Source organism: Phaseolus vulgaris, chromosome 1, assembly GCF_051622355.1.
Source record: "Phaseolus vulgaris cultivar YP4 chromosome 1, ASM5162235v1, whole genome shotgun sequence".
NCBI classification, from domain to species: Eukaryota; Viridiplantae; Streptophyta; class Magnoliopsida; order Fabales; family Fabaceae; genus Phaseolus; species Phaseolus vulgaris.
In genome coordinates this window covers 45,075,970-45,100,835 of record NC_143498.1, presented here as the reverse complement: position 1 = coordinate 45,100,835, position 24,866 = coordinate 45,075,970, and the positions used below count along the sequence as shown (strand labels likewise).

The following is a 24,866-nucleotide window of genomic DNA, read 5'->3' as shown; positions in this document are numbered from 1 at the left end:
ACTTATATACTATGAAATATGTTTGTCTCTATTCGATGTGAGATTTATAGCATGTTCCGTCACGTCGAGGTCATCCAACTCGTATGTGAGAATATATATATTTATGGGTGGTCTGACATCGACTAGAGATAAAAATATTTCATAATATATAAGTAAGTGCAAACTCACTTTATAAGCCAGGTTGAGTTAGATCTAAAATTCTCTTCTTAATATGGTATCAGAGTCATTTAGATCTTATCCTAACAAGAATTTGTTGGGTTTATCAGGTCACCCGCTATCGGATCACCCATAAATATATAATCTCACGTACGAGTTAATAGGTCTAATCTAGGTGTGAGGGTGTGTTGAAAATATCATATATGGATTAAAGATAAAAGGCATTTTATAATATATATAAGTAAGTGCAAACCTTTTTTGTGGTCGGCTCGACATCTTTTTTGTGAGTGTACTTTTTCTCATCGAGTTTGGGCTCTTTGCTCTAGGTGGATTGGTATTGCGTTGGCTATAAGAAAAATGATAAAAAATGGTAAGAAGAAGAGATGTTTCTTATTCTCTTATGTGTATGTTTACATCACTTCATGTATAGGAAATATATAGAGAGTTTCTCTCTCCAAATTACAATCTAATTAGGTAGAGATATTAATCTTGAGATTCTATCATTATTAAATTAATTGCATATAATTGGGTACAATATCGTACAATATTGCATATAATTTAATAATTATTATTTCCTTAATACTCCTCTCAAGTTGGTAGGTGAAGATCATCATGAACCCCCAACTTGTGTCGTAGCATCAAAAACCATTCCTTGCCTAGTGGCTTTGTAAAAATATCTGCAAGCTGATACTGTGTCGGTACATATGAAAGACTGATTATCCCAACATGTAATTTTTCTCGCACAATGTGACAGTCTATCTCAATGTGTTTTGTGCGTTCATGAAATACTGGGTTTGCTGCTATATGTAATGCTGCTTGATTGTCACAGAAAAGTTGAGTTGGCAAGTTACAAGGCACCTTTAAATCCTGCAACAGATATCGCAACCAAACTATCTCCAAACAAGTATTGGCCATTGCGCGGTATTCTGCTTCCGCTGATGATCTTGATACGTTTGTCTGTTTTTTTTTACTTCCATGAGATAATAGAAGAACTAAGAAAAATGCAATACCCAGATACTGATCTCCGAGTTGTCTGACAACCTCCCCATTCTGAGTCGCAATAAGCTGTCAATGTCAGATTGTTTTCGGATGACAATAGCAATCCTTGTCCTGGTGATCCTTTGATGTACTTTAGAACTCGAATTGCGGCATCCCAATGAGGTTTCCGTGGATCCTGTATATATTGACTTAGGGTCCGAACCGAAAATGCTATGTCAGGCCGAGTAACCGTGAGGTATATCAGTCGTCCCACGAGTCGCCTGTATTTGACTGGATCCTTTAATAACTCTCCATCGTCTGGTGTGAGTTTTAGGTATTGTTCCATTGGAAATTTGTCTGGACGAGCACCTGTGAGTCCCGTATCCTGCAAAATATCAAGCGCATATTTTCTTTGGGACATGTAAATACCAGCTTTGGAACGAGAAAATTCAATCCCTAGAAAATATTTTAGGTCTCCAAGATCTTTAATGCGAAATTGTTGTAATAGACAATCTTTAACACGCTGAATTTCTGTCAAAAGAATATCATCCACATAAATCAAAAGGGCAGTAAATGATGAGTTATTTTGTCTTGTGAATAGAGAGTAATATTTCTTGGACTGTTGAAATCCTACAGATTTAATCACATGAGAAAATGTTGAAAACCATGTTCGAAATGCTTGTTTGAGACCATAAAGGGATTTGTTGAGTCGACATACAATGTTCTCCCCCTGTCGATGATGCCCGGGTGGCAAGTCTATGTAAATAATTTCATGCAATGTGCCATGTAAGAAGGCATTTTGCACATCTAGCTGGTGGGTAAACCAATTTTTGGCTGCTGCAATGGTGAGGAGACACCTCAAAGTTGTTAATTTTGCTGTGGGTGAAAAAGTTTCAGAATAGTCGACACCTTCAATCTGAGTGTACCCATTTGTGACAAGGCGCGCCTTATATCTGTCGACGCTACCATCTGAGTTGTACTTTATTTTATACACCCATTTGCATCCGATGGGTTTCTGCCCAGCGGGTAACGATGTCAAGGTCCATGTTTGATTTAGCTGCAAGACGGAAAGCTCTTCGTCCATTGCTTTTTGCCAATTTGGATCAAGGATAGCTTGAGCATAGGTGGTTGTGATGTTAGCAAGATATGCACTATGTGTAGAAGAAAATCGTGAATTAGAAAGAAAATGATGCATAGGATACTTGGTTCCATTCGGCCGGTCTTGGGCAGTGGTCGAATGATTGGCTTGGGATCCCGTTACGTAGTCTTGAAGCCATGAAGGTGGGGTTGATGTGCGACTGGATCGTCGAACAGGAAGGTCGGTTGGAGAAGGTTTGGTAATGGGTGTTAGACTTCTTGGCATGGGAGAAGAAGGTTGGTCTACTAGAGGTTCAGGTGTATTATGACGAGTATGAGAAGAAGGTTGGTTTGATGGAGGTTCAGGTGCATTGTGATGAGTAAGAGAAGAAGGTTGATCGAGTGAATGTTGGACAGGAGTGGGTAAGTCAATGTCAATAGTGGGCAAAATACCTTGTAATGGAGGTGAGGATTGTGTCTGTGACTGTTGGCAGAATGGGAAAACACTTTCATGGAAGATGACATCCCGACTTGTAAAAAAAGTGTATGCATCTATATCAAATAATTTGTATGTTTTTTTGACTATGAGGATAACTAATGAAGATGCATTGTCGGGCACGCGAATCAAATTTTTGCTTAGGTAAAACAACAGTTGCGTAACAGAGGCAACCCAACATTTTTAGGTGAGAAAGTGAAGGTGGTTGATTATATAGTAGCTCAAAAGGAGATTTATTTTTTAGTAAAGGTGATGGCAAACGATTAATGATATATGTGGCGGTTAAAACGCATTCTCTCCAAAATTATAATGGTAAATTGGACTGAAATAGGAGGGCTCGTGCTGTGTTTAAAACGTGTCTATGTTTGTGTTCTACTACTCCATTTTGTTGAGGAGTGTAGACGCAAGTGCGTTGACATTCAATACATTTTTTGAGAAAAAAAATCATACATTGAAATAAATTCTAGTCCGTTGTCAACGCGGATGGTTTTAATAGATGCCTGAAATTGATTTTGTGCAAATGTAATGAATGACTCTAAGAGATGTTGGATTTCAAATTTGTGATTCATAAGAAATAGCCAAGTACATCTAGTATAGTCATCGACTATAGTGAGAAAAAAAACGTTTTCCAAAATGAGTTGGGGTTTTATGAGGACCCCAAATGTCACAATGCAATAGATTAAATGGAGAATGAGATTTTATTGTGCTTAAAGGAAAGGGTAGCCTTGTCTGTTTAGCTTTGGGACAAATACTACAATTATTATGAATGGGAATGAGATTTTTACTGATAGGGATAGGTAGTAAGGAAGATACATGTTGTAGACACGCCGGAGAAGGATGTCCAAGGCGCTTGTGCCATAAATCAGGGTCGGTCGATATTTGAGATGCGTGGGCTTGGTTTGGAAGTGGGGACATGTAGTATAAGCCTGCGTGTTGTTTACCCGAGCCAATCATCCTCCCCATAGCAAGTCCTGTAAAACGCAACCATGTAGAGTAAAAACGACACAACAATTTAGTGAACTAGTTATCTTACTAATGGAAATGATATTTAAATTAAAAGAAGGAACACAACGAACATATTTGAGAGTGATTTTGTCATTGAATTTAATTGTGCCTGTAGATGAGATGGGCGCAGTTGAGCCTGTGGGCAAATTAACATTTGAAATAAATGATGATGAAGTGTGTGAGAAAAATTGTGAATCAGATGCAATGTGATCGGTTGCTCCGCTATCCAAAATGCATGGTTTCGTAAAAGCAGAATTAGAAGAGGAGTTATGGACAAGCAGACCTGCAGAGCTAACAAACGTATCACTTTTACTGTTATTGTTGAGTGAGTAAATAGCTTTTGCCAATGGCTGAATTTGCTCGGCACTGAAACCTAAGCCTTGTACGAGGTTTCTATCGGACTCGTTACTGATGCCTTCTTTGCCAGACATGATTTTTTTATTTAGGGGATAAAAATGGAACCATATAAGAAAATGATAAAAAATGGTAAGAAGAAGAGATGTTTCTTATTATCTTATGTGTATGTTTATATCACTTCATGTATAGGAAATATATAAGGAGTTTCTCTCTCCAAATTACAATCTAATTAGGTAGAGATATTAATCATGAGATTCTATCATTATTAAATTAATTGCATATAATTAGGTACAATATCGTACAATATTGCATACAATAATTACATATAATTTGATAATTATTATTTCCTTAATATTGACACATCATAATGAGCCGATGCACCACTTTGAGAATTTCAATATTGTACATTTTAACTATAAGCAAAATCAAGTTGGAGAGGTATGTGGGTGGCAATAGTAAGGTGTATTTGGGATCAAAGAAATGAGGTTATTTTTAAACAAGGGGTTCTGGATGAGGAAGAAGTTTTTCATTCGGCACAATTGCTTTCTTGGTTATGGTTGAAACATAGAGTAAAGTCTTTTACCTATGCTTTCTTCGATTGGATTCTAAACCCCAACCAATGTATTCAAAGTTGTGGATGACAGTAGGGTCAGTGTATTGGTTGGTGTATGCATGGGAGGATCACTTATGGAGATGGAGGGGTAAAACCTATAAAAAGGGAGGAAGGGTTTCTGCGTGCCTATGTTTTATTTGATGTTTGGAAATTGTTGATCTTGTTGAACTTGTGGTCACTAATGGTAGCATATATGCCATAGAAGGAAATCTGGAAGTATAAGGAGCCCTTGGAAACAAAACTACAGACCTTTAGCAGTAGTAGTATCGTGACTGGAAGATTATGCATCATGTATTTTGCTCCCTGTATTGGATTTGTGGAACAGGACCAGTAAAATAGGTTCAGGTGATACCGAAACAATTCTATGATATGTATGAGTCAGAGAAGAAATAAGCAAATCATGGGTTGATTGTGGGTTTGTTTTTGGTTTGAAGTGAGAATATAGGGGCTGACCGATTTAGTTTGGCGGTGATTATCTGCTATGGAGAAGATATTTGAGGGATTCTAGTTTTTGAAGGTTCTTAAATCTGCAGCCTAATTGATGCCCAAGACCAAGTACCTGAGACGTAAAGGTATGAAACTAAATTCAATGAGGAGGTACGAAGGGTCTTTAAAGTCCTTTTTTGGTGTGACAAAAGCACAAGCAGGTGGAAGGAGTGTGTGCAATATTGTGAAACAAGGAAGGAGCTAGGTGTCAATCTCATAACATTTGCAAACTGTCAACAGTTCTTATATGCGTGTGTTAGTCCCTGCACCTAAGATTCATTTGTATTTTGTCTGCAATTGTGTGGTAGACCCTGCATCTTGTTTCTCTTTTGCAACAACCATCACATACCAACTTTTCTGATTGTACTGTTTTTGTTTTGAGTGTTTTTATGTGTATGCTATGGTATTTGGTATAAGGGTTGGGACACCCCTGAAGTGTCCCATTTAATTTATTTTATTTTTTTCTGATAAAAAAAATAAGTACAAACCTCATCTTACAATTCAATTTAATAAGGTTAAATTAAGTTTAAAGTTCAATTGTTAATAATTTTATTAGTGTTGAATTTGCTAAACAATAAAAAAAATGAAAACAAGAATAAAATAAATTAGCAACCTTATTATAACATAAGTTTATACATCATGATCGTGTTATGAAGAATACAAAAGATTATTTAGATTGTTTACTGTATGTTACTTGTATTAGGTGATTTTTTTTGTCTTCACCATCTTAGTTTTTTTTTAATTCTTTTTCTTTAGTTACATACATTAATATAATGCGATATACATTATTCTAAGAAATATTTTTATGTAGAAAATTGAAATAATTTAATTGTTTTCTTTCATTATTTATTGTGTTTTTCTTTTAACTAGTGACATTTGTAAAAAGTGTTAAAGGAGAGAACATTTAAGTTTAAGATTCATATTTAATAGTAAGATTTTGAGTGTGAAGTTTTATTTTATCGGTAATTAAAGAATGAATAAATAAAAGTATTATTTTAGGATATTCTAATCTTATTATAAAAATTACCTTCAGAATAATTCAATATGCCTATTTCAGCAGCAGAAAATAGGAACCTATTAAACATTCAGAAAAGACCAAACACAGCCATATTAACTATTAATAATTTTTTATATCTAAAATAGTATTTAATTTAATTAATATAGTCACCAAATATTTTTTCTCTAATTTTACTTGATTTTCTCTAATATTAGGTATTTAGCAAGATAAACATATATAAATGAGACGAGTATTATAGGGAAAAAAAATTTAAAAACTCATTTTGATTAAGATTTTGAATTAGAAGTGATGCTATAATTGTATGGAACTATTCATAATCAGATCTACACTAAAGAAAATAGATTTGTAATATAAGTTTAATAATAATGTTTAATAATATTAGTTATGTCAATCCGTAGTTATAAATAATGATATGCATTGATTCTCTTTTGATACTTGTATTGAATTATTTTTAAGTAAGTTATTTAAATTAAATTGAACTATAACTTACAAAATTGAAAAATATGTTTTTAAAATAAAATATTTATTAATATTATTTTAAACAATTTAGATACTATAAAAAAATATCAATTTAGTTAAGTTCACTCAAGTTATAGTACAATTACGTTCAAATTATTTGAACAGGTATGTAATTAATCCACTTGTGTTGTTGAGTTCACTCCAATATTTTATTAAATCTATGCATTTTGTATCATCTACATTACTATATTATAGAAAATGGGTATTATGATAAACAGAGAATAATAGAGAAATCTAAAGTTATTTTAGAGATCAATTACAAGAGTTAAAATAATAATAGGAGGATTAAAAGTAGTTATTTTTCAAGAACTTAAAAGCAAAATTTTAAAATTTGATGGGCATCTATATTTTAAAAGATATTATAACCAAAACAAGATTTGGTCACACGAAATAAAACTTATTTAAGTTTAAATAGAGTTTTTAAAATTAAATTCAAATTTAAAAAACTATAATTTGAATGTTTATATTACAAAAAATAGTATTTAATATTTGTTATATACAAATATAATACCTCTATATGTTTTTAATCATTTTAGATAATATTGTTTTAATTTTAAAAAAAATCCCTAATTAAGTTGGGACCTTTCACACTTTTGAGAAATTTTAAAAATTCCATTTTATTTATCAATCAAACTTTACGTAATTTTAAATTGAGTGCTTCTTCATGATTATTTATGGCGAAATTGTTCTTAAAGAAGGAAATGAATTGAGTTGTTAGAAATTCTCTACAGATATATAGTGCATTGCATTTAGCCATGTAGAGATATATTTTGTCAATTAATTCCTGTGTGCTAAGAGATGGCAACCCTATCTTGATCTTGGTTGAAATATGGTTCTTGGTGTCATCAAATCTCATCTCTTTTTCCTTGTTTTGTTGAACAAAAAATGGTGCTCTATTTTGTACAAAATCAAAAGCCTGTCTTTTTTTAGCATGTGTTGAACCTTATGCAGAAGCTTTTTTGTGAATATTCACAATCTCTGAATGGCTACAGCATAGTGGTTTGAAATAGATTGCATGCAATCAAAATCGTTGAAGGTGGCCGAAGCTTCATCACTTTATCACTCCTATAACATAGCATTTTCACGACAAGATCTTCCTGTCAATAATCATTGGCATGAAATATTTAACTTGAGTGGAGAGAAAATGAGAAGGATGATACATGTATTCGATCTCCCCACTAATCCAATCTTATCTTGGATTAAGCACTTTTATCATGGTAAACTTACTTGTGGTTACAAAAAGTTTTTGTACCTTTCATGGTGGTAGGAATGAGTTTCTTTAGCACAAAGTTGATCAATTTTAAAACACATAATGCTTGACTTTACCTGCAACAGTACCATTTGAAGATTACACAGTGTTGGATATGGGCAACGTTTGGTTTGTGCAGATCCCAAGAGAAATCAATGGCGATTCCATTTCCCCACCCTAATGTCTCAAATGGGTCTTTACAGAAAGTGACAACATGGCCTTGGACCATATTAACCGTTGTAGTTATCATATAACATTATTAGTGATTGAAGATTGGACAACATTTTTACAAAAATAATTATGATATTCCCTAAGAAAGTAAGAAATTTAATATTCTATATACTCATTATCCACAAGCTGACAAGAATTTCTTTTTCTTTTCTCTATCTTTTATTACACTCAAGGACGGAAACATTATTGCTTGGGTAAAAAAATATACAAGAGCTATAAGGGTTTTGAAAGAGTTTTGAGCTGTGATTATCATTGGATTCCTTAAGCTATGCTTGTTGTATCACTGGCTTGGGGCATCACTTAATGATCATTAATTCAAGGGGAGTGGAAACAAAATCTCTAACCAAATGCCACTTGAGACGTGTATCTTGGTAGATTTTCCAATGGAAAATACTTGAAACTAAAAAGAAAAAAGAAAAAACTCCACACATCTATAGTTGGTTAGCTTGTAGCTTAAAGATAGTTTATTCAGGTAGTGGTCTCCACTAGGGCAATTATTGAACATATTTTGAAGTTTTTTTTTCTTGGAAGATGATATATTCACACCGTGAATAGTAAATACATACATTTAACAGTCTAAAATATTATTATTTGAATTATTTTTTAATTAAAAATATGATTATATTATTATAAAGAGTTGTGAAGTGTGTTTTACTATTTGTGGTGTCAAAAGAAAAGTTTTCATCTTTTTCTTAGGGTATTCCATTTTGATGTGGGGGCCATGGGTTTGACTAAGAGAGAGATATGAATGAGTGAGATGGAACAGTGTACTCATGAGTTTGAAGGCCAAGGAGTGATCCTTTTGTGAATTAGATTACGTGTTAACAAAAAGCTGAGCTAGAAGATCTATTTGGGATGATTTTGGCTCCCAACCATGTTAAGAGAAAAAGGGAAAGCAACCAAAAGGAACTCGACCATGTAACATTATAAAAAGTGGCATTTCGAATCTTTAACCAGATTGAAAAGGATATTTTCATTAAGGTGAACAATTAACAGAGTGAAACATATAAATATATTTCTCACTAGTTCAAATTAAAATACCTCAAAATTTAAATTCTTATAAGCTGAGAGTATTAGCCATTTTCATTATTACGTTTTTAAAAAAATTCCTTTAATCTGCATATATTCGCACATTTACCATAACTTTAGTCTCTATTTATCCTGTTATTATATAGATGTTCTCACTTGAAATTAATGTTGCCATCTTAAAATGGTTCTTTTATCAATAAATAAAAAATTAAATAAATAAGAGTATTTAAGGGTTATCCCAACTCTTATAAAAAAACTTCATTACATAACCCTTAAGATAAATCTTTCCACAACCTATATAAAAAAACTATACTTTATATTAGCTTAGAATTGATTTTTCAAAACGATTGACACAAAAAATTGATCAACAAAGATATTTACAATACCTGAAGAGATAAAAAGATCATAATTTTTCAAGAAAGCATGTAGCGTTCTCTTGTAGAGATATTTGAAATCAACAACACCTTCATGACATCAACTTTGTATTAATCATTAGTCTCTTTACATAAATAGTATAAATACTGAAATTAGATCTTCTAGAATGTCTCATCCAGTGGTATGCATACTAAGCAATCAACTATGATCATTTTCTAAAATGTTATTTCAACCACACAAAAATTGTTTCTCTACCTTTGTACAATAGGCACAACCTCCTCACTATCCTCCTCCCACTCTCCTACAACCTCTATCACCATATGCACAACATCCTCACTTTACCTTTATCTTTTTATGAACCTGCAATACAATCCTCTTTATCTTTTTATGAACCTGCAATACAATCCTCTTTTCTTAACCATAAACTTGTAAAGAGGGAATACGTAATACACCAGCACTAAAAGAAAGCATATCAAAGAAAGAAGGACATTTATCATCTTTCGTGCATAAACAATTTTCTATGTATGTTTTATGGCAAAATAACACCAGATAACATTGTTAAACCCCTAGGCTACTTCAAAGATATAAAACAATTCATAAAATAGAGAAATGAATTCGAATATGAGAAGTTAACCTTTAAATTATATTATATGGATTGTTTTGGAAAGATTACCTGTTTATAATAAAAGTTTTTTTTTAGATAAATATTTCTTAGAAAAATGAAAGTATTATTTTGCAGGAAGTAAATTATTTTTATAAACAATCTATTTTCTATATATTAATATTAAATATTATTTTTAAAGATAAAAAATGTTTTGATTTTAGACTTTTCTTATTTAAATAAATGTTATATATACATATATATATATATATATTACAACAAAATTTTGTCACACATAATTTATTTATTTTAAATAATTAATATTATTTAATTTATTATTTTAAATATAAATAATTGACATAAAATTAAATAATATTTTTACTTATTAATGGATAATCTAAAATAAAATAGAAGACTAAAAAGTCATTTCGCTCACTTTTAAAATAAGTGAATTCCAATTCTAAATTATGTAATATTATACATGTTTATGTGAACCAAATATTGTTGTTTTAATAGAAATAACTTCATACACTAGTTTAAAAGTATTATTTATTTATTTATTTATTTATTTATTTACCATATAAGAGACTTTATTGTTTAAAGCAATTTTATTTTTAAATAATAAAAACAAAGAAGACTTTAAAAAAATCAAAGTTAATATATTCCTACAGTAATAAAATAAAAAGTAAATTTAGAATGGCTCTTACTCACCTCTAATTTATAGTTTATTTTTTTTTACTAGCAGGTGAAAAAAAAATCCATATTAAAAAAGTACAAGAATATGTTCAACCCGAGAGGTCATAAAAAAACTCAAATAAAGTTAGTGATTGTGAATGGGCTTAAAAACAAATATTAGACAAACACCTATATTAATTCTTATATTTGCTCCTTAATTACCATACCAAATTCCAAATTCCTTTAGTAATATTAGACAACTTGCAGGCAAATACTAATTGTATATTTAGCTCAAAATAGTATAAAATAATTAAATAGTAAATATTTTAGAGATAAAAAATAATTATTTAAGTTATATACTATTTTATAAACTAAAAAAATATTTAAAATAATTTTTATCATTAATATAAATTTATAAAGTAGTTTTTAAATTGGTATCTACCTTGTTATCTAATATTAGCCACTAAAATTTTAGCTATTAATCACTTTAGATTCTAAATTAATCTTTAATTATAAATTAGTAATTAATTATAAATTAGTAATTAATTTAAGAAATCTAAAATAGTTAATACGTAAAACTTTAGTACCTAATATTATATATAATTTAGAAAGTATTTTATAAATTTTTATTAATAATAAAAACTATTTTATATACCAATAATATTTTAGTTTATAAAATATAAAAAATATTATAAGAAAAATAAATAAAAACTAATTTTAGAGACAACCAATAATTATTTTTTGTCTCTAAAATTAGTTTCTATTTAATGATTTTTTTAGTGTAATTATTTTTTATTTCTAAAATTAATTATGATTTAATTTTTTTTTTAGTGGTAGGAGTTTTATGTATCAACTTACACTACAAAAAAATCATTAAATAGTAACTAAATTTAGAGACAAAAAATAATTAGTATATTAATTAAATTAGATACTATTTTAATGATTAAAAAATTATTGGTGTGTAAAGTGGTTTCTATTATTAATAAAAATTAAAAAAATGGTTTATAAATTGGTATCTAAATTAGCTACAAAAATTTTAGCTACTAATATTTTAGATTTCAAATTAGTCTCTAAAAGACTAATAGAAACTAATTTAGAATATAAGTAATTAGTAGTTAATCTTGGTAGCTAGTACTTATATACCAAATTAAAAACTAGTTTATAATTTTTTATTAATAATAGAAACTACTTTAAATATCAATAACTTTTTTATTTTATAAAATATTTTCTATTTTAGTTAATATTTATTTATTTTGATCTCTAAAATTAATTTTTATTTACTATTTTTTTTTTATTATTAACCATACAGCATACAAGAGGAGACAGAAGAAAATGTCTGCATCAGCCAACTTTGCCTTGCTATCTCATAGTTACACACTTGCAAAGACCTTCAAATCATGCTTATCTGTTGCAGTTGATGTGGATGCTTATCTGTTGCACAAACCTAGCATGTGGTTATCTAATTTTGTTAAGTATATTGGATAATTGCATTTTAATTTTTTTTTCCAATGTGTATTTTGATCTAGCTTCTTATTTTTTATGAAAAAAATTGTGGAATTGACAATTAGGGAATGTTATTCAAATAATAATAATTTATGAATATTTTAATAAAAAATAAGAATGAAATTATCCAAGTCCTAAATTTTCAAACTAATTTTTATGTTTAATTTATATAACTTGTATTATTACTTTGACCATCCTCTTGGGGTTGTACACATTGGTATGAATCGATCCACAAAATTAAAACTTATTATAACACAATTTGATCTCGTTATATAGTTATTAAGCTCAATTCATATGTACTTAGTTTACCACTTGTTTTACATGTAGGGTAGATTGGCTAGATAGGGGTTTGTGTTATACTTGGTTGGGAGTGTTAGCAGTGAATTATTGTAAAGTAAAACAACATTTTACGTTTTTTGGTAAGAGATTTGGAAACATAGGAATAAGTGTATTTTTAAGAATGCTCGAATAGATTATATGGAAGTATTTACGCACAACTAAAGGTGTGGTCGTGGATAACAATTAAGGAACACCAAACTGACTTTTCCTACTCTGAGTGGTGTATGGACCCTATGACATGTATGAGTTATATGAAGATATTTTTGTTATTATTGCACCCTAAACCTTTAATGATATATTTCTTACTCTTTAGCATGTTTAAGGAAGGAGAACATAAATGCAATATACATAGAAAAGGAAATGGTTGGTTCTAATTGTGAAAGCTCAAAAAGTTGAAAATAAGAATAATTTATTCCTATTAATGGGAAAAAAGAAAAAGAAAAAATTCATGTTGAAAATCATGAAAAGGTAGAAAGAAAATGACGAAAAGTGTGAAGTCAAAAGAAAATGGTGATTATATAACACATATGTGTTATATTGGACGGTAAGTATGTTCTTCTTCTTTAAGATTTGCATTTTCTTATATTTAAAAAACAATATTTTTTTTGGAAACCCAACCTCATTACAATCCTCGAAAAGACCTCAAGATTCATGTTTCTAATATGTTTGTGATTTGAAGATAAAATGAAAAGCAACTGTGATGAGAATGAATTCCTTAATGATGGTCTTTGATCTGATCCAGGAAGTTGATTGTATCTACACTTTTCTATATTTAAAGTTAGAAGCATCATAAGTTTCTAATTTGATTTGTTGTTTAGTGAATTAAGTTGTTTTGATATTTAAATTCAAATATATTCATTTACTTTTCTCGAGGACCAGCAAGATTATAAGTTGGCGAGAGTGATAAGTGCCTAATTTTAGTAATATTTCATATTAAAATATAGACACTTATGAATATTAATTGCTAAAATAAATACAAAATAACTCATAATGTATGAATTTATACATATTTTATGAGCTTTATTTGAATAAAGACATTTTATTCTCAAATTTATCTGAAGTGGATGAGACTCAAAACTAAGTTCCTTCAATGACCAAAGAAACTTTAATCATTACATCAGACAATAAAAATCATAAAGTGTAATAAAGATCATAATGTAACCAAAGAATTAGTTTGATCTAGTGGTTAATGATTTGTTGTCACTCAAAAGACTTGGCTTTGAATCCTATTATTTCTAACATTAATAATAATAAAAATAGGCATAAATAATAATGCTAGTCAATTTAATTACATTTCTACATGAAACTAAACTTTTTTATCCGAGTTTTTTTATCAATAATAAAAAATAAAAATATTTAAATAATATTTCAACTCTTGTGATAAAAATATAGTTGACAAAAAACCCATCTCACTATCTATATTCCTAGTATGAACAGCAAGATCCATCAAAGTGAGTAGTTGATCGTGTCTATCACCTCTGAAAAGAAATTAACCATTTGATGGACACCAAATTTTAATCTTAATAACAACAGTTTATTTTGAAGAAGAGATCTAAATCAGGTTAGAACATGAGATAGAATTTGAAGAAGTGTTTGATAGTTCAATCTTATAGTTTATTTTACATTTTATTATTTCCTTAATTTTGAGAACTTGGTAAATTTATTAACAGGCACCTAGTTAAAAAGGAAGAAAAATAAAATCTAAAGGGAAAAGTTAGAGGGATAAATGATTGTTGTTTGGTCTGTGTCTGCGTTCATGATAATATTCAGTCCTCCCTGCACTATATCATTAGAATCACTGATTTACCATATTCATGCATAGCCCAGTTGACTTTCTCCTATGACCATCACCTGTGCAAGCTTTTCATAACCCTATAATTAAATTTATTGCCAGAAACAATAATGTTCCTTCAACGAGTTTTTATTCCTTCCACCACTGAACATCATGGTTTTTCTTTTCTTTTCTTTTCTTGTTTGCATTTTTTTCTGCATTCATATAAGAGAATCTTTTCCAGTGCAGACTCAAAACTCAAAATATTTTCCATACACAGACGATTAAAAATTGAAAATGGGTGAGCTATAAAGAAAGCATTTGACTAGTATAGGTAGTTATAGCTAGAGTGTGTTGTGGTTAAAATTTGGATGATAGATGATGGGTGATAGTATATAATTATGATGGATGATCGATAATTGAGGAAACTTAGAGAGATATAATTGATTTGGTAGATGTAAACCCAACCAATTAGCAACAGAAACAAATATGAATGATTATGCCTCCATACTGCACGAAACCAGGTAAATTGCTGTTAACTACTTCCGACAAATTGAATCTCTACATCATCAAACCAACATTAATAATTAATACTATATCGTCTCTTTTTACTGTTTAATTAACCTGTAACTAGTTAATTATAGTATGTGATTTTGTTTCTATGAATTTTCCAATCTTCCATTCCACAAATAATGAATAGTCCAAAAAACTGTAAATTGTTTTGAAAGTGAATTTTCTGTGTTATTATTATATAAGTTTGTTAACTTTTATAATCATTATATTACTTTTTAATTTAATTTTGCATGTATCAATTTAGTTTCATTTATTTATCGTTCAAAAAAGTTATAAAAAAACTGTAAAATGATATCTTTTTAACGCAATTGATTTAGGCACACACAATACTGTGGTACTGTCCATTTCAATCTAAGTATATTTAAGTATTTTTCACAAAATGAAACAATTTAATGAGTCAATTTTTTTCTAAATTGTTCTTGTTATTTATTTTCTGCCATAGGGTTGCTTTCTTCATATTAATTATTTATTTGAGATAAAATAAAAATAAAATATTAAATGTTACGTAAAAAACCTAAAGCATCACTTAATATGAATTAAAAAAAATGTGTTAAAACGAGACTTCTTTTGAAATGGATGAAGAAGCGGCTTTTAAATTTTTGATAACATTAAAACTAAATCTTAAATAAATAAAATTACATATTTAATACTAATTTATTGTTTGTTTAATATTAAATCTTAAATACAAGTAATAATATCTAACTAAGTTAAATCAATCACGATCTAAATTACTAAAAAGGAAATATTTTCTAATCTAATCTAAAAACAAAAATTTAACAAGATATATTAATCTTTTCTTAGCTATTTTTATTGCATTCGGTAGTCAGATTCAAATAAACTTTATATTTGATCAACAAAATTAGTAGAATTTTTTTTAAAGTCTAAAACAAATTTATACGATAGGATCTAGAACAAATTGAACATGATCAATGATCATAAACATGTTTTAGTTATCCAATAGAACATGTTCCTAGGTAATTGTGTGAGAGGCAAAAAAACTTGGACTTTTTCCAAACTCCGTTTCCAAGCCTTGTAAAGGGTAAAACAGAAAGAAGGTGTAAATCGGTGGAAAGCTATGATGATAAAGGGCAGCATGGTCAGCAGTGTGTGAAACAAAGGTTGGCACTCTAAAAGATTCAATTATATCGTGACAAAGTAGGAATTGTTTGAAGAAATGGGAGGTTGAAGGTGTCACAACTTTAGGGCAATAAGATCATTGTTGAAAAGGACCTTAAGAGGGGTAGCAGGGTACCTTCTCTAGGGTTTCAAAGAAAGGATTGAAAACTTGAGGGGAAAATAAGGAAGCATGTCCTCAATTTGGCATGATGCTGTTGGCCATCAATTGACACCACCATAAAGTGTACTCATACCCCAATTGGATTGTTCCCCATCATTCTTTTTCCTCCTTTTCCATTGCCCTTTGGTGCTTCTTAACGTTAAATATAAACCTCTAATTAGCCTCTAACCCTTCATACACTTACTTCCCTTTGGGCCTCATGCCCTTTTTCAACCATTGTCTCCACATGCCATTTATTTTTATTTTATCTTCACAACAATAGTATCATAATACTCATTTTTATTAGTTTCTTAAGTATATATATAAATATATTTATGTTCAAAATATGATCAAGGACTAATTCTGTCATGTTCTGAAATGCTAAAGTGTTTCTGCATTACAGTTTGTTTGTTTGTTTGTTCAAGTCAGTAGTTTTATTATTGTTCCATTTTGAACATTGGCATGCACAAGTAAATGACCTTTTTCTTTACAAAAATGCATGGTGTGGTTAGTGATATGATAGGAGGGGATGGTGGATTGGATTACGCAATGGTTACCATGATTGCTTGAATCAACGGTGAAGATTCCCCGAGTGGAAAAGCTAGAAGGAAAAGCGTGCCAACGTGACCCCGATATAGAACAAGAGCCTCCCTCCCTTTCCACCATTGACATTCTCTCACTCTACCTTCTCCACTCTTTACTCGGCGATTGACAACTTCTCAAAAACCTCTATCTCTCCCTCACTCTGCAAAGGGTAAAGACTACTTTCACAATTGCATTCCCAGAGAAACTAAACCTTCTTCCTCCACAAGCAAAAGCCTCACATGTCGTCGGATATAAGCTAGATAATTAGCCACCCTTTTTCTTTCCTTCTTTAACTCAACCTTCTTCACACCCCTTTTGGAATCTAACAAGGTTGTTCGTTATTCAATGGCTAGTTGCGAGATTTGCTGCGTTGAGTCTGGTGTTTCAGTTTCAGCGTTAAGTGTGGTGGTGGGTTTGGGTTTGTTTTGACTGTAGTGAGGGAAAGTTGGAAGCTTTGGTTGGTGGGGTGGTGGGAATTGGCGGGGTGAGTGATGGGTGCGGATCGTCTGATACTGCCAACAGTTGGACCGCCATTAAAACGGCGAGCGGGATTGCGGAGGAAGCAGGCTGGAAGAGGTTCCTACAGAGGGAGCTAGGGGAAGGAGGGTGAGTGTGTGGTGTTGGAGGGGTTTTCTTCTTTTTTGGAGGATTGGAATTCACGACCCTTTTCTCGGGGGTGCCTTCGGGGTGTTAAAGTTTCTGACTTGTTTAAGGAGGGGCAGCATGGGTACTAACTTGCACCAAGTACTCAGAAGCCTCTGTTTGAATACTCACTGGAACTACGCCATCTTTTGGAAGCTCAAACATCGTGCTCGAATGTATGATACTACTATGTATCTTGTTATTGTTGGTAGTGCTTGTGATGTTATTTCTTTTTGTTCTGTGTGTGTGTGCCTTGTGTGTTGCGTCTTTCCTTTGGTGTGTCTTTGAACTTACCCTCGTTTTGGATGTAAGCAACTCATAATATGCTAAATTTGGTGAAGTTGTGGTTTTGCATGTTTGAATCCTTTGTCTGAAATTTGACTTGCCATTTTACTTACCGGATTAATTTGATTGGTTGTGTACATTTTCCAGCTTTTGCCTGTTTAACTAATTTTATAATGCCAAATGGGTTTTATCAACCGTTTGAGATCCCTCGTAGATTAATGATAAGGTCAAAATAGTGTATCTAATTGGTTTTGTGGGGTTGAGTTGACCAAAATTCTAAGATCAACTTTAAGTGTGAAGGATTTTTATTGATATTTATCCCTGTGTTTTGTCCTTCTTCCAAGTTTGGTGATTTCCATGCTTGGTTTGAATTTAGAGTTTTTGTACTAAGAAGGGCATGTGTTGTGTATCTGCTCTCTTGAATCAATGTCATTGTACTGTTTTGCGAGTATTTTTGCTCTTGGATGTTTTCTATTTTGTCATTTTGTTTGAGGATTGTGATCCTTCTGTTATTTGAAATCTTTTATGTTTTTCATTGTATTGTGATGGAAGTAGGATAAGTGTGGCATTTGTTGTTGTTTTATATCAAGTGTACTGGCAGAAAGCTCGTTACTGTTGAATGATGTAATGTTGCTCGCAATTTTGGTGATTCGTTTTTTTATGTTACAGATTTATTTATCAGTGTTGAACTTGAATTCCATAATGTTGTCCCCTAAAGTTTCTCGATGTGGTTCTTGCTTGCAGGATCTTGACATGGGAGGACGCGTACTATAACAATCCTGATGATTATGACTCTTCAGAAAATAAGCACTGCCGGAATATCGTGGAGCAGATTGGTTGTGGGAAATTTTCGCACAACGCATTAGGCTTAGCAGTGGCTAAGATGTCGTATCATGCATATTCCTTAGGAGAAGGGTATGATTGATTAAATGTAGAATTTATACTGTACACAATTTGATTTTCTGTTTGTTTAGATTGTCCTAATATTCTTTCTTCACAGTATTGTTGGACAGGTTGCTGTTACAGGAAAGCATAGGTGGATCTGTGCAGATAATCAGGTTGCAGGTTCTGGCTTGTCTTTTGAGGTGAAGATTCTTATTATTTAATTGCATCATTAAGGATCTCTCAACCTTGGAGTATCATGTCAATATGTTCCAATCATTCTTATTCCTTTCCCACTTTTTGGTTTAATTTTCAGTTTGCTGATGGGTGGCAGTCTCAGTTTTCTGCTGGAATCAGGGTATGCTAACTGCTTTAATATTTTTTTCACAGCTTTGCAACACACGTGTTTAACTAAAATCTGGAAAAGTGAACTTTCTATTTTCACCCAGAAATTAGACCTTCCATACTTTACAAATGCTTAGGAGATGGACAATTTAATTTTAATAGTATATTTGGAAAACTGTGGTTAATACTGTAATAGACACAATATGGCATTATTGGGCCACTACATGACTCTGTCTCATTATTTTTTATTCGCTAAATACAACTGAACTGCTCTGAAGCGGACTATGTTGCATTCTGGTCTAGTATACTTTGTTAGAAAGATAGTGATTATCATTTTGAAAATAATTTCCAAATCTGCACCACTGTTCTTTGGTTAGATTAAGATTTTTAATTGATTAAGCTTTTATTTTGTCTTGTAGACTGTTGCTGTTGTTGCTGTAGCCCCACTTGGTGTTGTTCAGCTTGGTTCTCTTAATAAAGTAAGACATTTTTTTCTTTTTCATCTTTATTTGATTTGATTCTGTACCATAATAGTGGATAATGTGGTTGTATGGTTCAAGAAGGCATGTATTATCTCTTTATGGCTGTGCAAAGCAGCCTTTGTATTCAGGGTTTCAAATTTTTTTCTGCATTCAAGTCTCAAAGATTGGACTAGTGGCAAGGGGCTTGGGTAGTTTGCATGCGATCATAGGTTCAAACCTCACTGCCACTAATGTACCAAAAAGATAGATTTGCACTCGTTTGTTTCGATGTACCATAACTAGTTAGATAGCACCGCTTGCTTATATTTCTTCAATCCTTTTCCAACTAATTTTGGTAATTTCTGGTTGTTGATTGAGATATTGGTTAAATACTTTTATAATTCTAATTGTATGTGCTAGGTAAATACATATATAGTGAAAAATAAAGAGAAATGGAGGAAAGGTTATTAACAAATCACCCCTTGTTTTGTCATAATAGGCTCTAGGCATCATGTAATTATGTTAGGCCACAGGTATACTAATTTATAATTTACTAAACTACCTATCAATACTAGATGATTTGTCATGAAAACCAGATTGAGACATGCTTTAGTACCATGGAAAATTATGTCATGTATGACTACCCTGACCTTGGTTGATGAGAAACAGTTATATACTCAAATGGTGCAAGCTATGAAGCACCAACACTTGAATTTGTTTCAGGTACCCGTATCTGATTCATATCATATCCAATACTTATACACTAGGATACTTCACCGACACATATCAATGAAGTATTCAAACCTATGAAGTACCGATACTTTAATGTATATGATACTGATTCTTTGCATGTTAATGAAGTGTCCATGCTTTTAAAACATTTATATCCAATAAAAGTACAAGAAACAAATAAATGTGTAATATAGAGACATTGAAACATTGTATCTTCATAAACAAAAGAGGGAAATTGTTCTCTTTATGAATTATTTTTAAAAAGTAATGAGAGATTGATAGTATTATTTATTTTTTGAATAAATAATAGAAAGTAATTTATGAACTGAGCACATTGGAGAATCCATGCTGTGGAGGGTTGGGAAAATTCTGAGTAGTTTTTATTAGGGGTGTGTTGTACAATATGTTTCCTGTCTATATAATATTATAATTTCATTGTCTTGTCTTGGGCTGTTCTATAATTTTGATGATTTGTAGAAGATTTCCTGGATATGATTTTATATGGAAATTGATTTATTTTTAATAATTTCCTTCTCTTTTTACATCCCTGGTAGCAGGTGATTGAAGATACGGGGTTTGTAACTCATATTAGAAATCTCTTTTTGTCTACTCAAAATTACTCAATAGCCCAATGTCCCAGTCAAATGCAGGGCAGTTTGAAGAGTTCTTTATCTCAGGTAATCTTTTGTCTTCACTTCTCTCTATGTTCACATGTCTGCATGGTGCATGAATATGCATATTTGGGGTTTATGTAACTGTTAACATGACATTTTTAAACACACTATTAATATAGAGAAGTGAAACCGTGTCATAATTATCTTTTAACCTTAATGTGTGGAGAATTATCATGAGGTTTATATTTCTTTTTTTTTCAGCTGGATATATTAAAGGAAAATTTGTCTTCAGATGTTATGCCAACTGGCTTTTACAATTCACAGAAATCTATGAAGAGTGAAACATCAGATGTTTTAATGCCCCTTCAATGTTCTGGGAGGAACGATGCACCTCATTCTGCTTGTGTGAAAATGTCTGATGACGTGGCCAAGCAAGAGGGGCCTGAATTGTACAGTGATGAAAGTTCCATTTTGCTTCAGTCAATATCCAATATGATGAATGTGGAGCATCAAGATTTTGAAGAGATGAAACCTCTCTATGGGAGGAAGGGTGAAGAAGGAAGTAGTGGCTGCAAAGATGTGAGGTTGGAATCAGAAAACAATGTCTTGTCATTTTTAAGTGACTTTGTTACAGATAATGATTTAATATGTCCATCAGAAAAAGTCAAAATTGATTCTGCATACTTTCCTTCAGCTTTTCTTGATACTGTTGTTTGTGAAACTGATAAGTTGCATTACCAAAAAGGGGTGTTGAATTTCACCCAACCTTCAGATGCAAACTCGCAACATGTTGAAAAGTCAAAGTTTTGTTCTGAGCCTTCTTACAAGGATATGTCACATGTGTTAAATTTCCCTGTTGGCTGTGAGCTGCATGAAGCACTTGGACCATCTTTTCTGAAAGGGAGTAAATGTTTTGATTGGCCAGCACAGGTTAATCAAGATATGAAAACTGTTGAAATGTCAGATGAGATTAGCCAATTGACTTCTGAATCTCGTCCAGAGCATCTTTTGGAAGCAATGGTGGCCAACATTTGCCATAGTAATAATGATGTTAATAGTGAATTATCGTTTTGTCCATCAATGCAATCTGCAATGGCATCTGGAAAAAACCATGAAGCTTCTACTCACAATGTGTATGCTATTAATTCAGAAGGTTGTTCAATAGATCAGTTCTCTCTTGTCAAAGAGGACAAACACCATTCTTTGAGTTCATCATCAGGAATATGTGGTGTGATGTCCTCCAAAGCTGTTTCATCTACGTTCCCTAGTTCAAGTAGTGGACAACTTGAAAGGTCATCTGAACCATCTAAGAACAGCAAAAAAAGGGCCAGGCCTGGGGAAAGTTGTAGGCCTCGGCCAAGGGACAGGCAATTAATCCAAGATCGTATTAAGGAGTTGAGAGAGCTGGTGCCAAATGGAGCAAAGGTATCATTCTGGAGTCTGTTTCCTCTTTGTTTTGTTGGGTTTTGAGTAATGATCACAGATCTGGTTCATGTGGCTAAAATTTTCATTGTAACCTCAACAGTGCAGTATTGATTCCCTACTGGAGCGTGCAATAAAGCACATGCTCTTTCTCCAAAGCATAACTAAACATGCTGACAAGCTAGCTGACTTTGGTGATACAAAGTCTAAGGTAAGGTTTAAGGGAGGTTTAGAAATCTGTCCTCTGGTCCATGGTCTGTAAAAAAATTATGCTATATATATTTATCGTCAAGTTGATTGAACATGAAGATGTGCATACATCAGGATTTTCTTGATTTAGTTCCAACATCTTCTGCATGTGAACTTATCTCCATTGTTTAACACTGATGAAATTTTGCAGCTGCATCACATGGAAGCAGACATTCTTGGATCCTCTAGTTATGAGCAGGGCTCAAGCTGGGCAATGGAAGTAGGGGGCCATCTGAAAGTTCATTCGGTATTAGTGGAGAATCTTAGCAAGAATGGACAGATGCTTGTGGAGGTACATAAGACTTGAAAGTTACAATTTGATTTATTCTATGTTACTGATTAATTTAATAATTGTAACACATGAGGAAACTCCTCCTGATGAGAAAGGGAGTTAGTGGCAGTTAATTTAAGGATCTGAGATATTAAACTGTTGTTGATATAATCCCTTATTGAGTGTCTTCTTTATTCTAATTATACCTTTTGTTGTAGATGCTCTGTGAGGAGTGCAGCCATTTTCTTGAAATAGCAGAAGCCATAAGAAGTTTGGGTCTTACCATTTTGAAGGGTGGTACTAAAGTTCATGGTGAAAAGATATGGATATGCTTTGTTGTGGAGGTAATTTTAAAACTCAAAAGTTAGCTTTACTTTTATGCAATTAAGCCTACGTACTCCACTGTTTCATTCTACAAGACTCAAGTACTGACATAAAATTTCTGGAATCTTGGTCTATAATTTGCTTAAATGTATGGCAAATACTTTGGATACCAATTATAGTAGATTAGTCCATTGTTGAAAACACCAAATCAAATGCATGGAGAGACAATAAAATTTCATTAGCAGGCTTTAAAATTAGGTCCAATATTCTTTTGTCATAAATTAAGCCTCCTATATCTACTAGCACATTGCATACTTAAATTTAATTGTTCAACTAACTCAGTCTTCGTCCTAATTTTATTGGATAAATATATACCCTTATAATTAGAACTTTATACTGGATTTTTGTCTTCCATTTTTTGAATACATGATATTTATTCTTGTTTTTCATATCTTTTTCCTGTGTAAATATCACAATATCATGTAAGCTTACTCAATAAATCCACCTAGTTCATAATTTTAGTTATTATAAAAAACTATGCTAACTGAAGCTGTTGTATTGTAATATCATAATTCATGCTTTAGTCTTCAGTAGAACAGTATATTTGATAAATAACTTAAATTTCATGGCAACTTTATAGAAGTCATTTGCATTGTATCCCCTGAATAAGAGAATTGAGTAAAAATTTGCAGTGTTTTTGAGTCATAACTGTAAGAGGCTTATGAAAGTGACAACTTGTATTGCTCTAGTTTTTTAAAGTTTTCATCTATACTAATTAATCATTCTTATAGGGATATGATTATTTGTAAATTGACAACTTAATGTTTCTGGGACCAATGTGTATAGATGTGTAGTTTAAAAACCAAATACATTAACTCCATTGATGGTTGATGAGTAAAGTGTGTGGCAGGGTCAAAACAACAGAAATGTACACAGATTGGATATCTTGTGGCCGCTTGTTCAAATACTGCAATCCAAGAGCAAGGTGCATTCACAATAACTGATCGGTTCTTGGAAACTTTGTTGCTCCTCATTGTGTAACTCATTCTTAATCTCTGAATCAAATGATTCTGACATAGTGTGTTATAAGACTGGTTGTGGTGGTGTGGACATTTTTAATGATTAAAATGTGTGATTGTCTTTGTGTATGTTTGACCCTGAAAATAGCGCAATACATTGAACATATGTCTCAGACTTTTCTCCTTTATTCACTACGTACATTAACTTGCTACCAGCAAGGCTCAAGTTTTTATGTTGTTAATAATCAGTGAAAATGCAGTCAGAAATATTGAGAGAAAATTGCAAGAAAAATCTCAATTTGTCATGTGAGCAAGTAAAAAATGTGATTGGTTTTCCAGTGGTTAAGAGGTGAAAAGGTAAAAGTGTAAATGAGATCAACTACTCACTAAGTATGATGATAATTTGAAACTTATAATGTTATCTTTAAAGAATTTTTAAATATGTTTTTGTTTTCCTTCTCTTGTTAAATATTTGATCAGATTAAAATTGATCCTCGAGTATATATATATATTGATGTAAAAATAATCAAGTTATAAATAAATTAAAATAAATTAAGCTCAAGCACTCAATCTTCATATTTAACAAGCTCAGTCTAAGCATTATATTTAGCTTGTTTAAATAAAATAAATAAAAGTAAGTTTGATCACCATTTTTATTTTTGCAATTTGCAAGCAAAACTTAAACTTCATGGTTTTAAACTAGGGTTA

General features: G+C 31.5%; 1 protein-coding gene across 2 annotated transcripts; it reads left to right on the top strand.

Annotated features, from left to right (window-relative positions):
* Nucleotides 1–16,443: 16,443 nt before the first annotated feature.
* On the top strand, nucleotides 16,444–24,331 carry LOC137814283 (transcription factor EMB1444). Of its 2 annotated transcripts, none has more exons than XM_068616918.2 (11): nucleotides 16,444–17,730; nucleotides 18,584–18,754; nucleotides 18,840–18,924; nucleotides 19,038–19,079; nucleotides 19,486–19,545; nucleotides 20,817–20,936; nucleotides 21,135–22,298; nucleotides 22,399–22,506; nucleotides 22,696–22,836; nucleotides 23,034–23,159; nucleotides 24,050–24,331. In XM_068616918.2, the coding sequence occupies exons 1-11, from the start codon at nucleotides 17,636–17,638 to the stop codon at nucleotides 24,137–24,139; spliced, it is 2,202 nt and encodes a 733-aa protein (XP_068473019.1). In that variant the 5' UTR covers nucleotides 16,444–17,635; the 3' UTR covers nucleotides 24,140–24,331. The 2 variants fall into 2 exon arrangements, with proteins under 2 accessions (XP_068473019.1, XP_068473017.1); XM_068616916.2 differs by having other exon boundaries at nucleotides 16,523–17,730; nucleotides 20,814–20,936.
* The last annotated feature ends 535 nt before the right edge of the window (nucleotides 24,332–24,866 follow it).